Raw genomic sequence first — 14177 nt, forward strand, 5'->3', positions numbered from 1 at the left:
CTTCTGCCCTGGACTACCAGCACTGGAACAAGACAAGGCCACAAGCACCTTTGTTTTATGGTTAAAGTAAATCCTTTCTCTTGTTTTATATTTTTTTTATTATGACTTATTTTGATTGTTGGAACTGGAATTATGCAGCTCTGCCCCGACCTTGACAGGAGGGGCCCGACCCATTGGATCCCTTATACGACTCCTCTTGGTTTGTTGATGGGGAAGAAAAGATAATGGTAAATGTAATAATGAAATGACATAAATGGAATGAAGAAGATGAAAAATAAGAAAATATAATCAATAAATGAAATAGGTAAGACGAAAATGGGGGGTGGGGACAGTTTATATTCTAATACTGATGATAACTGAATATTATTATAATAAAATAATAGGCTAATATTAGGATGAGTAACTTGGGTGGCCCTAAATTGTATCCACAATATGACTGTGCTGCTTGTGTGCAGTTGTTGCCCTCTTTTTAAATATATTTATAACTTAATTAACATAACCTTCCTCTTCTTTAAGCCCAAAAATTGTTACATTAGTGGGATTTTAGTAACAAACTGGAAAAAGATCTGATTTCAAACTACCTGTCTGTCTCTGCCCCTCCCAGCAATGACTTTGATGTGGGTCTCGACCCAGATATTAGTTTGGCAGACATGTATCGCTGGAAGGTTTCTGCTTATGCTCCATGCAGCTCAACCTGTACAACAGGTAAACACATGCTCAATATGCAAACATATATTAACATAATATCCACAGGTAATGAGGTAGAATTTTTGATAATGCAGCTTGTGAAATTTTTGTACTATGGCCATAAATAAGATTTGTGTGTGACTGGCTGGTACTGTAGGTGTCTGCTAAAATTCCATATGAGGACAACTCATCTGGAGTTACAGACCACTGTTTAAACACTGTCCGAAATCAAGTGTGCTAGGTTTATTAAACTACAAGTAATCCTAGTGACACTTCATGCTCCATTACCAGTTAACTTTCACTGGCAAAACTGAAACTACTGAAAGTACTAAACAAACTTTTTTTTTTTCTGACTAAGCTTTTCGGATGTGAAGTAACACATCTGCAAGAACATCAAGCAAGTCCAGCTGCCAGCTTCAGCTATAGACAGTGTTGTTTGCCTTCACTGTTCCAGTTGTTGTTAGGACGACTTCCCATGCATTATTGCTCACCTAAACTATAAATCTGTCACAGACATTGTCTTTACTCATGTACATACTGTATGTTATGCCACGTATGATCTGCATTGTATGTTTTGCATTGCATTGTAGTACATGTATTGTCGTGCACATGGACTCTGTTGTTGATCTGTGTCTGCAGTCTGTGCACAGTACACTCTCTTAACACTGTGTGTCTATGTGTATTACTAGGTATCACTACTAGCTATGCCCTGTGTGTTCGGTATGATGGTGCTGAAGTTGATGACACTTACTGTGACTCTCTGACCAGGCCAGAGCCCACACATGAGTTGTGTACTGGAAAGGAATGTCCTCCAAGGTACTGGCCTTTAACTTATTGACTGACAGACACATAAAGAGGTTTGTTAAATTCTTCATACCTTGAGAGAGTTTCCTGTACAAATGGCAAAGAAGTGATGTCTAACTTGGGTGGGAGATGAGGAAAAACAAACACATTTCAAATCACACCCTCTGAATCCAGGGGTGGGTTAAAATTATGGTGTTCAAACCCCTCATAGTCAGTGGCTGTACCCTGGAGTAGGGGGGGGATCATGTACACGTTGGCCATACCATAATCGTTTCAGCAGTGACCATCTCAGCCTTAAAAAAAGCTTCCACCAGTATCCAGGGACTAACATCCCTCCCCTCAGATCTAACATCAAGCCAATGCCTGTTAAAGCATGTCTGTAAAACTATATATTAATATGTCAAATGTATAAATAGAGAAAAGAAAAACTTATATTCTGATATATTTGAATATTTTGTACATAACTGATGTGCTTTATTTCTTATAGTTATGTTTATTACTGTGTATATGTGATTTAAATATGTAATGGAAGTTGGTCTAAGGTTGACTATAGTGTGAACCAGACTATAAATTTCATAATATGAAGAGCAGGGCCATTTTATTTTGTACATCTTTGGAGGGCAATAAGGCCGAGCCAAATGACATGATGTGTATTGTATACGTAGCTTATATTATGCAGCTTTACTGCTCAGGCTGTATACAGCATGGACCCCCATGTACCTGTGGGGAGAGGAGGTACCAGGGTAAAAAAAAAATTTCTTAATGACTGGTGCGTTTGTGTAGTTTCCACATTGAGGGAACAGCTTAGAGGATTCAAAGTATTGGCTTCTTTTGTCTGCTTTTTGTGCTGTTCCAGTGCAAACAAAAAGAAACATGAGCATACCAAAGAATCTGTGATTGCAACAATTTTCTGGGAGAAGTGGTGCGTTATCTGACAGAACTGTGGGGGTGCTAGTATTTTTAGCCATAACTGTAGGTTTTATAACTGGGTCCAGCTTGGCCTGTTGAGCTTCTGATTCCTGACTAGCTTCGTCCTGCTGTGACTTCAGCAAATTCACCTTTTTCACGTTTTTGCTTTGTGGCCAACATAACGTGACACAGAATGTGCACCTGACCCAGCGTGACCTGTGTGGGCTGGTTATGTTGTGATGTCATTAGCCTAACTGCCTGTTTATTATATTTTAATGTTTGCTTCACACTACTAACTTATTTCACTAGCCTCGAAGAAGGCTGGTGGGTCAAAATGACAACAATTTTTTAATAAATCTTAAGTGGGTTATTTCTCACATTTTTGAGATAGATATTCAAAACACAGGTAGAAGAAAGAATATCACTGAGTGTGACTGAAACGGTGGACTTCACTAAATATCCCCGAAACTGTATTTGGTTTCAGTGAAGACCCCACTAACTACAGGTCACCACTTTTCAGATGGGAGACCAGTGGCTGGAGTGAGTGCTCTCGAACCTGTGGTGAGGGTGTTCAGTACCGAACTGTGCGCTGCTGGAAGATGCTGTCACCTGGTCTCGACTCCTCTGTCTATGATTCGCTGTGTCTGTCACATGACTTGCACAAACCAGCCACTAGAAAAGTCTGCCTTGGTCAGAGCTGTGGTCCACAGTGGGAGGTGGCGGAGTGGTCAGAGGTATTACAGAAAGCTGTGTGCACTGTCATATGCTGTGATGTCGATGGCGAGTATTGTCATTGTACCAAAATTCAGACTGTGATGAACTTGAAGTTTGATGCCTTGAAATCAGATTTTGCTGTGGCCAAAGCAATGATAAACAAAGTAATGCCAGTGTGCATCAACCTTCAAGATTTTCAAACTCTGTATCAAAACATTGCAATCGAGCAGTTGTTAGAAATGGCAGTAACAGAAACCATGTATATCTACAGATGTCTTAGAAAATAGCTTCTGGAGCTAAAACAAAAATACATTTTAAGCTGAAACCAACCGGGAATTGAAATGGGAAAGGGAATGCAACAGTATTTCACACTTCTTTTAGTATTCTCTGGCTATAATTTTATGTCCTGACTTTTGTGAGCATGAAAACCCAAAAACGATGCATGGAAATGTAGAACCTTCATACACCTACACCCCAGGTACTCCATAAGGAGTAGATGATTGGATTAGATTGTGTTGTGCCTTGCCGCATAAATTTGCATAATGAGGTAAAACATTTTTAATCTCATGTGTTCTTTTGTCATGGACATCTTGGTGGGAAATCTTGTTTTTATATCCAAATTTATAGCCTAGAAAATGTCAAGATGGAACATACCTGTAAATACTGCTACTGAGAATCACAGTGGGAACTGGTTTCCATACTAAAAATGATATGTGGCTGTTTAATAAATATTTCTCACTGTAGAGTGCGATTATATTAATACCAGAAATTTGTGTGTGTCACTGTTTGTGTTAGTGTTTGGCACGTTGCGGCTCTCGGGGTGTTCGGACTCGGGAGGTTCGTTGTTCCATGGCGATGAGATTATGTAATAAGTCCTCTCAGCCAATAGAAAGTCAGGAATGTGAAGGCCCACCCTGCGACAGAAGATGGACTGTTTCTGATTGGGGGCCTGTGAGTGTAACAACTTACTGTACATGCACACTGAACACATATCATTTTAATATTTCTCATATTTAGATTTAGAAAAATATCACCTCAGTTTTATACTTCATTAAAACATTTCTGTGTATGTGTCAGTGCTCAGGTGTGTGTGGAGAGGGAAGGATGGTGCGTGCAGTGATGTGTCGATCATCAAGTGGGGAAGTGATGTCAGAAGAGCAGTGTGCCCAATCACTGCGTCCGCTGGCCATCTATCCCTGTGGTGACAGAGAATGCGCCCCCCACTGGGTGGAACAGGAATGGCAACAGGTAAACATTTTTAGAACCAGTCCATGGAAGTGTGCTTCACTGTTGAGAGGTCAGGACAGAGCACATTTTGGCTAGAGTTGACTGGAATATGTCTCTATAAGACAATACCAATATCAGAGTCAGTATTGTTCTTTTTCCCCCCCATCGTGTGTGTGTGTGTGTGTGTGTGTGTAATAGTGTAACACTACATGTGGCCGTGGTGTGCGGCACCGTTGGGTGGTGTGTGCTGGGCTGGAAGGTGGTGTGTTTAAAGAGTTTCCAGACAGTAGCTGTGACCAAACCAACAAACCAGAGACCAGCTCCTCCTGCTTCCAGAGACCCTGCTCAAAATGGTTCACTACCTCCTGGTCCCAGGTCAGTGTCTGTCCTGCCTACTGATGCATCAACCAGCCAGTACGCTACCAGGTGTGGCTATTTAAATACTCTCAAAATGACTGGCTGTGATGTCTAGCTTTACTGTCAAATTATGTTTTGTAGGACCATCTGACTGATCATCAGTAATATGTAGAGAAAAAAGACTAGTTCTGTTCCCTTATGCCCCCACAGTGCAGTAAAACCTGTGGGAATGGTGTCCAGGTTCGAGAGGTCAAGTGTTACCAGGGGCAGGAACTGGTAACCAGAGGCCACAGCTGCGACTCAGCGCTCAAGCCAAAAGCCAGACAGAGCTGTGAAATCCAGAGCTGTCCAAAAGAAACACCAGGTACACAAATGCTGGGTGTGAGCATTTACTGGAGCTACAGTGCAAATTAAGTGGATAAATTAGCATTCAACGTTTTAAACACACTTTCCTTTTTCTGTATATGTAATAGTTGTTATGGCTTCTGTTTGGTTATCCAGCAGCGCCCCCAGCAGCATCAGTAGCAATGGATGACTCCTGCCAAGACAAGCCAACAGCCAACTGTGCCCTGGTGCTAAAGGTGAAACTGTGCTCCCATTGGTACTATAGAAAGGCTTGCTGCCAGTCCTGTAAAGCACCTAGACCCTGAAGTCTCAACTGTAACCTCTCACCTTAACCCCTGGACACCAACACTGCATTCTTACTGGTGCTACACAACTACTACAGTGTGCTGCTAACAATGTATGGCCTCAGGACATAACATTTACCTTATTCCTGTTACCGTGTCACTATATCAATGGTCAGCATGTGGTCACTGCCTTCTACATGTCCACATTATCCCTTTGCTCTTGCCCCTCACACATAGAAGTGCTCCTGAAAGTAAATAGTTTTTAACAATGTATTGTCACCACTATTAAAGATACTAAATCTAAATTACTCTTAGTGTTTCCTCAAAGAATCATCAGCTGAGTAGTTTTGCAGACAGAGCACAATTTCTCCTGTGTAGCAGCATTTTATAACTAGACGTTGACCTGAAGTGCCGAGAACAGCTGCAGACCCATTCATGACAGAGCCTACTTGACCTACTCCATATGACGAGCACCCTGACCATTTAGCCAGTATGCTACTATATGTATTCACTGACCACCTCCTTCCCAGGCAATGTGAAGATGCACTAGCTTCAGGACATAGTGGGATGTCTGTTCATCGGTTTCCTTAACTTCAAAACATAAGCAGCAAACCCTTCTTTTGATAAGCATCCTTCCTCTAGTGTCTACTCCTCCTTTCTTTTCATCCTTCTCAATATAGCACTCATTGTTCTACAGTAAGAGGTAAAAACCCTCAAGGATTTTTCATCCATCCATCACTTAAAGTATCTGCCAATTTAAAGGTGATGTTCCATATAGTGTCTATATTCTATCCACTCCCTCACTACTACTAAATGTTGTGTTTTCCACTAAAGGTGCACCCAAAGCATGTGAAAGACACAAGGCAGCTTTGTTGTTAATGTGACAACAGACCAGAACAGAGTGGAGCAGGAAAGCACTTTGGCAGAGCCATTTCGCATTGGTCCAATCCCATCCTGCTGTACCTAGCCCTGTGCAGAAAGTTTGTTCAGGCTGTACTATTGCTGCCCTGCTGAGCTGTAGCTGCGCTTGTTTCTGCCACTGACCAGCTGATCCACATTATGGCTTTATAACAGCAGACTGCAGAACTCCTCCTAAAAATACATCCAGCAGTCATGCTAAATAAAAGTTTAAAATGAGTATAACACTGAAAAGTTAGCAGTAGTAATAGTTATATTAACATATACCTTCAGTAGGTGAATGACATATGGTAACACCACTCAACAATTAAAGGCTGATACGTGCTTCTCATAGGGGGACCTGCATGGGGGTCATTCACATGGCTGTTTCTGTTATACAGTATTTAAACTGTAAGACTACTAGTACTTCAGTTGTTGAGATTTGGGAGATGTGAATGTTGGCTCCTCAGCAAGCAACCCGTGGTTACCCATATTACATTTCAAATGTGGTGGTACTTGGAAGTAAAAAAAGAAAAAGAAATGCATCCCAGGCTTGGGGGAAAAGTCTAGAACAAACACAGCGACAGTCGAGCGCTGGTACTGTACCAACATGGCTGTTGGGGTCAAATTCTCATCGATCCAAAACGCACTGTAAACATGACTGTCACTGTTGGTCTCTCCCGTGTTGGTTATCTGTTGTTACATTGCCCACAGAGCTGCTGCCATTGTTGTTTGTTTGCTGTATCACAAATAAAGAATAAAAGATTGACTGTTTTCGACATGTATCTGTGTCTGACCTTTGACTGCTGCTCCTCTTGGTGGACCAACCCTGGATTGACCCTTGCATGTAGTGCAGGACAAAACTACTTGCTGAAGAAAACTTCAGATGGTAGTTGTAAGAATATGGAAGGAGACTATTCAGTAACATAGTAAAGACCTGAAAACTAACTGACCAAAGCTTAAATTTCAATGGTTGCAAGCTTAACTATGGTAATTCAAGCTGGTTTACATGAGAACCAGACAGAGGAGGTGTAAGGTTATATGCTGTTCTCAATAAAGGAACTGTGGGTGCTAATTATGCAATCATCAGAGACGGGACCCGTTTCCTATACGGAATGTACTTAAGTATATTAAGTGACCATTGTGTTGTGTTCAGCGCCCGCACAAGAAGCATTGTCATCGTCACAACAGATTGTAATGGATATGTCCTGGGTGAAACCAAATTATACATGAGTTCACACCAAGCTGGTTTCGACAGAGAAGTCTTGGTCTTTGGGTTACAGACAGCCAGTAAGAGGACCTCTAGGTGATTTAATTTTATTTTCAGATTTAAACAACATTCAGAAACAGTTTGTCATTCTATTGTAAGAATTCCTGACAAATCTTTGTCTGCAGGAAAGACCAGCAGCTTCAGAGAAGGTGCGTACTTCCATCGGGACTGATCATACCACAGCGTATAGGCAAACAACCACTGTAAGTATGGGTGATACGGAGACATGGTTCTGTTATTTAGCCAAATATATGGAATGGACAAAAAATGAAAATGTAAATATGGCACAATACAGATCAACACCACCACAAAGCAGAGAATGATCATACAGTTTATGATCATTTATGATATAAAATTTATTTCTGAAAGGTTTCTAACAGATTACATATGTCAGCTTGCTTGTATTGTAGGTTTAACATTGGAACTATGATGGAAACTGACAATTTAGTAGAGTGTGAAGTGAATGTAGTATAGGGTTGATAATAGTGATAAAAAGAAACATAAGAACTGATCTTTTGTTCATTTTTACCCAGTGGAAAAACCACAAACGTGAGTATTAGACTTGTACTGAAACGTGTTGAGAAATGATTCAGGTGCTAAGGTTTTGTCCTAGACCTTTATGGAAGTTCCCAGGTTTCTGAATGTTTTGTCAGATTGGCTTCAGCGTTCTCTGAAAATCAGTTTGCTGACATACTTTTTGTCAGTTATTTTAGTAACATTAACACCAGTGGTTGAAGAAGTACTCAGGTTGTTTGTGTTTAAGTAAAAGTAGAAACACCACAGTGTAAAAAATACTTGTACTTAAAATACTCATTATGCAGAATGACACATTTCACGTGACTGTATATCATATTACTGCTTTGTAATTATTGATGCATTATTATGCCACTTTACTGTTGCACCTGGCAAAGGTAGAGCTAATGTTAACTATCTTATGCTTTGAATTACTGTTGGGTAGCTTGTGAATTTCCCACCGGGGATCAATAAAGTGTTTAGTTTGATTCTGAACAGTAACTATATTAGCAACTCATGTTGTCAGATAAATATAGTGGAGAAGGAAGTAACATGTTTGCCTCTAAAATGTCGTGATGTCAAACTAAGAAATAGCAGAAAATCAAAAACGTACTCAAGTACAGTACTTGAGTAAAAGTACTTAGTTACTTTACACCTCTGATTAACAGATTGGAATTAGGTTTGATGCCTGGTAATGTGGTGTATATATATAGATGAGAATCTTTTGTATTCCATTTACACCTCTGATTAACAGATTGGAATTAGGTTTGATGCCTGGTAATGTGGTGTATATATATAGATGAGAATCTTTTGTACACCATAATTTATAGTTGAAAGAAGCTACCATATGTACATTATTGTTAGGATTCCAAGCAGGACTTTGAATAAAAATGACAAGAAATTGCAGAAATCTAAACTTGATTCCTCCTGATATGTACTGTATGTGAGTGGAAGGAGAAGGTAACACAAAATGGATGTTCCCATGTAAAGTACAAGTATGTACAAATCGTAAAGTACAGATTTGAGTACGATAAATCTACTTAGAGTAGTTATAATCCAATAGTGGAACTGGATGACATGTTCCTTCATTGCTATGAACCATTGATACATATAATGTGAATGTTAGTGCTGTCAATTTATTAAAATATTTAATTGCATGATTGTCCACAGTTAAATTGTGATTAATCACACATTGTTTTAATCTGTTTTAAACAGTAGTGGAAAGTACATTTACTCAAGTACTGTACTTAAGTACAATTTTGAGGTATCTGGACTTTAGTATTTTAATTATGTGTTACTTCATACTTTGACTTCACTACATTTTAGAGGCAAATCCTGTACTTTTTACTCCACTACATTTATCTTATAACTTTAGTTACTAGTTACTTTTCAAAATCAGATTATTAAAAACTGCAGTATAATTATAAGACCTCATTGATCTACGGTGGAAAATTCACAAGCTGCCCAGCAGCAATTCAAATTAAATGCACATAAGTTGGTTACAACTAGCCCCCCTTTACCAGCTGCAACATTAACAATATATAGGAATGTGAAATGTGCTATTCTGCATAATCAGTACTTTTAAGTATGTTTTAATGCTAAAACGTATGCACTTTTTTACTTAGGTAACATTGTGGCATCGCTAATGAACATAGATTTGATGATCATGTGTGTCAATATGTCACATGGAAGCCTATATAAATCTGAACAAACAACTTGCATGCATTAAAACACACCAACTGGCCATTTTATTAGGTACACCTGTACAACTGTATGCAATTCATGCACATTAACATCTGTTTATGAAGCACAAAATGTTTCAGTTTTTGGTGAAACTGTCATAAATGTGCAAATTCAATTATATGTTTACTACTGAGGTCAAGGTTCAAGATGATGCAATACATTATATTCAGAGGTGTTTATGTTTTTATCCTCCCCAGCTACATACATGAGAGGGTCAGAATATTAGGAACGCCTCTGAATATAATGTACTCTAGTACAACACCACCTTTAACAAAACAAATAATACAACCAACTCAGACAAACTTAGAAATCATGCAAAACAATTAAAAAATGAAACCCTGGACAACTAAATGATTACTTACCCAATGTAGGCCTAAACCTACTGCATAAACTATTTCCTGTATGAGTGACACAGCGTAATTAGAAGAGACGGGTAAACACACGGTGCAGTGTGCACCACTATCTCAAGTGCACCCACCAACTACAATTCTAAAGAAAAGAACCAAAGCCAAGAATAGAGCTGGGGCAGCAGCCTTTATAGTCTGAAAGCTACTGTCTAGAAATATCATTTCTAAAGAGATGCGTGACGAAATCATTGTTAGCACTCAGAAGCCAGACATTTAAAATAAAAACCCCAAAACACTCCCGTACAACTTGACCAACAAATCAGTGCCCCTGTGTGGAGTCTTAAACATAACAAACACATGGAAAACACAGAATAATAATATCAAAAATAATGGTTTACCTTGGCAACGACGTGTTCAGTAAAGGCTCCAATGGCGCAATAACCTGACAGCTAGCATCTCATGCTGTAAGCAAACTCATTGAAACTCTCGTTGCTACATGCTACCAATACAATTGGTACAATTGCTGAATAAATCACCTAAAGACAAAACAGCCAAATCAACCGTGCCATGTGGCACTGTCCAATAAAATTTCAACATGTTAAAAACTGATTTCCACAAATACGCCTTTGAAAGGAAAACCCTGTAAAATATATTACTGCATGCAAAAATAAATGTCTGCATATTATTTTAACTACACATAGGCTAATTGTCAATAAAAGTCATTGTCATCTTTATGCCTAGGTGAAATAATGTAAAATCAGACCACCTTATAAGTCGTCGGACTGGCTCCATCTCGTGATGTTCTGTAATCTTTTTGTGTAAGGGGTTAGCCCAGAACTTATAAATGTATTAGGCTCTGCGTTTCCGGGGCTCTCCTTTTTCCCAGCAGCCTGCATAGGGATGCCTGGAAGGGGGAGCCACCCGGGTTGTGTTTTGTAATTTTGCTTGTGGTTTAGAATAAATCAGCACTGTTGTACCCGGTACTTTTTACCATTGCTAACTCTGAGAGACAAGACAGTCCAAGTAACTTCAAAACAGTGCTGATTTATTCAAAGGATCACAGGTAAAATTAACATTACACGCTCAGGTATCTTGCACCTCCAAACTGCTCGCAGGCAGATGTAAGATGAAAGACCCTGAACCCACCAGGCCTATACATTATATCCCCTCGGTTGGCAATGTGTGTGTGTCTGTTGATTAAGTGGTGTGTAGTTAAAAACATTCCCACGACCTCTAGTAACATGTCGTGACTTAAACATAAGAACATATTATGGCTAAGGCTACAGTTATACACGTCATAATAATAATATTAAACACCCTGTCTGCTGACAGTCATCAACTCTTCTCTCTATTTATCCTTGAACAGATGTACCCTGTAGAAACTCATAAGCATGACTAAGCATTTAACAGTCTAACTATACATCCTATCTCCACTAAACACTTCTAATGCATAAAGTATCTATCCAATTTCTATCTGACTAAAAATACCTAACAGCACTAAATGAAGAAAGACGGACTCCTTCGTTATTCAGATCTGTCCAACAAAAGAACTGGGGTATTACAGAATTCAGGAAAATAAAACAAGTCTTTCTGGGGTTGTTCCTTGTCTTGTGATGCTACAGCTGTTTCTATAGCGTCCTCTCAGAGAACTGTAAGCTCCACAAAATACAGCCTGCTTTAGCCCCGGTTCCACTACTGGACCCTAATGAGCCATTGACCCAGTACTTCCCATCATGCTTTGTTTTTCCACTGTATTTTTTCTCTGCCAATCTCTGTTTAGAGAAGGGAGGGGCTGCTCCCCTCTCACACACAGTCAGCTGCATGTTTACACACTGTGCTTGTAATGCTAATACTTGAGGTGTGAAGATGCGGACATTTAGCCAATCATTGGCGACTGCTCTGCTCGCATGCACCCCCTTCCCCTGCACAGTCCTGGTACTTGATTTTAGTACTACCTCCTGAGGGGTGCTGAAATTTAGCTCTAGCGGTGAGATTGAGGATCCTGCCATGATGCCTGTCTCCAGTTGCTACCAAGCTGTAGTATACTCTGCTATTGTGAACCATATCTGTAAACATATGCTGAAAATATTCTCTCACTTGCCCTTTAACTACGTCTGATACTTTAAAATAAGATAGTGCTTCCCACAATAGGCTATGTGGTACAGAACCAAAGGCATTAGCTAGATCTAAGAACACCACATGCAAATCACCTTTTTTCCTCTTTGCTGACTGAATTGGATGCCAGATCATGCTTGCGTGCTCTGAGCATCCAGACAAACCTGGCATTCCAGCTTTCTGCACTGCAACTAACATCTGACTGTCATCTTCCAGATGCCTTTTAAAGCCACTGTGTCACTGCTGGCAGTGATATGTGTGTGTTATGTGGAGAAGTGTGTGTGTTACCCCAACGGCTCGGTGCCATCTGCCTGTGAAAGCATGATGCCAGGACACCCGCCCAACAGCGCCTCCACGACTAGCCCACCATTCAAAGTGTCTGCCTCCAGTGCCACGTACAGGCCTGGTGAAGTCATTACAGGTATATCTGTGCTGCAACATTCTCATGTACTCAACAGTGTACTCTCACTTGAATAGGGAAAGTGTGTCCAAACGTTTGACTGACGGTGTAGGTAGGCCACGTAAAGCATTACAGCATTCAAATTAAATGTTCAGACTCTAAGAGTGATTATTTTAGGGAAAATGGTAACATATTATTTATTGAATGCAAACATTGGAATAACCAACAGAACATGTGATTTGGTTGAAAAACGTTTGCCAATAGATGTAAAAATTGTGCATTTACAACTTAAAATCATCACCTCTTTTGCACACAACTCTTTGCCAACATACTGTAGGTATACTCCACAGCATTAGTTCACCCTGCATATTAGTAGTATGAGTTTGATCCACTGTCCGTTCTTTAAGTATTGTCAGGACTCTTTAAATAAATAAGTGCAATGAAGTAATTTCAACAAATTATTTAAAATAATGATTTAGAATTTTGCATTGTGGCCAGACTTACAGATGTGCAGCATTATACAATCATAAAATTTGATCAGCTAGGAGGACTTTCTTGAAAAAGCCATTAGTAACAGAAGATTTTGGCACATAGTGCTAGCTCCTACCAAGAGCAGAGAGTGTGTTAGCTTGTGTGACGATCTTAGAGACCATGTCATTTGTATCTCTAAAGTGGTAACTCAATTATCATGCTTTATTTTTGTGTATGTACATCTCCACTGTTTCCCTAATTTTTCTTCTGTAATCTATCACTTCTCTTCACTCTTCCTCACCCCCTTGATTCCCCTGTCTTCACTGTCTACTGCTCTAATTCTCCTGGGTGGTGTTAGGTAAGAGACCTGAGGTCAAAGGTCATGTTTAGAGGAACTCACTTTGATCTCTGTCTCACTCTCAGACACCCCACATTCTTCTCCTTTCTCCTCCAACAACAGATATCAATGAACACATGCCTGTAACAGAGGAGCCTTTTCTGGACCAGTTGTGCATACAGACATAGAGAATGTAAGAATTTCCTTCTCTGTCTATCTCCTCCCTTTTCTTTCCACTTCTCCCATGTACCCATGTTACCCTTTTCTCATCCTATTGTATCGTTGCACTCCTGCAGTCACTCTGTGTCATGTTACCATGCCTCACCCCCCCGACTCACCTTAATTCTCTTTACAGTGACAGTGGAGGTGTCAAACAGCTCCATAGACTTCCAGGGTTTCATGTTACAGGCCAGGAGCAAAGTTGGATCTGGTAATATATATATATATATATACATACATACACACACCGTATATACTGTATATATATATATATCTAATGTTGAAGCCTTGAAATGTTTGTTGTAATGTCATTTAGCAGTGAATACATGTACACTACCAGTCAAATATTTGAACACACTTTACTATTCAATGCAGTGGAAAAGTGTGTCCAAATATTTGACTGGTAGTGTACATGTATTCACTGCTAAATGACATTACTGTATGTTTGTGTGTCTGTGTGTGTGTTGCCTTGTTTATATATACTTGTGGGCATGGGAAACTGGGAGCACACTGCTTTGTGAGGACTGGGGGCTGGACC

General features: G+C 39.8%; 1 protein-coding gene across 4 annotated transcripts in view; it reads left to right on the forward strand.

Annotated features, from left to right (window-relative positions):
• The window catches only part of LOC109953044 (ADAMTS-like protein 2), a 28348-nt gene extending 21351 nt beyond the window's left edge, over nt 1-6997 (forward strand). For 2 of the 4 annotated variants that reach the window (XM_020588402.1, XM_020588405.1), the window contains 8 exons: nt 605-705; nt 1377-1503; nt 2921-3134; nt 3910-4065; nt 4192-4362; nt 4540-4716; nt 4909-5062; nt 5200-6997. In XM_020588402.1, the coding sequence (XP_020444058.1) occupies nt 605-705; nt 1377-1503; nt 2921-3134; nt 3910-4065; nt 4192-4362; nt 4540-4716; nt 4909-5062; nt 5200-5348 (1249 nt within the window). In that variant the 3' untranslated portion in view covers nt 5349-6997. Of the gene's footprint in view, nt 1-604; nt 706-1376; nt 1504-2920; nt 3135-3909; nt 4066-4191; nt 4363-4539; nt 4768-4908; nt 5063-5199 lie in introns of those variants that run through there. The other 2 variants (XM_020588403.1, XM_020588404.1) reach the window with 2 other exon arrangements.
• The last annotated feature ends 7180 nt before the right edge of the window (nt 6998-14177 follow it).

This window comes from Monopterus albus, unplaced genomic scaffold (assembly GCF_001952655.1).
Source record: "Monopterus albus unplaced genomic scaffold, M_albus_1.0 scaffold536.1, whole genome shotgun sequence".
Classification (NCBI taxonomy): domain Eukaryota; kingdom Metazoa; phylum Chordata; class Actinopteri; order Synbranchiformes; family Synbranchidae; genus Monopterus; species Monopterus albus.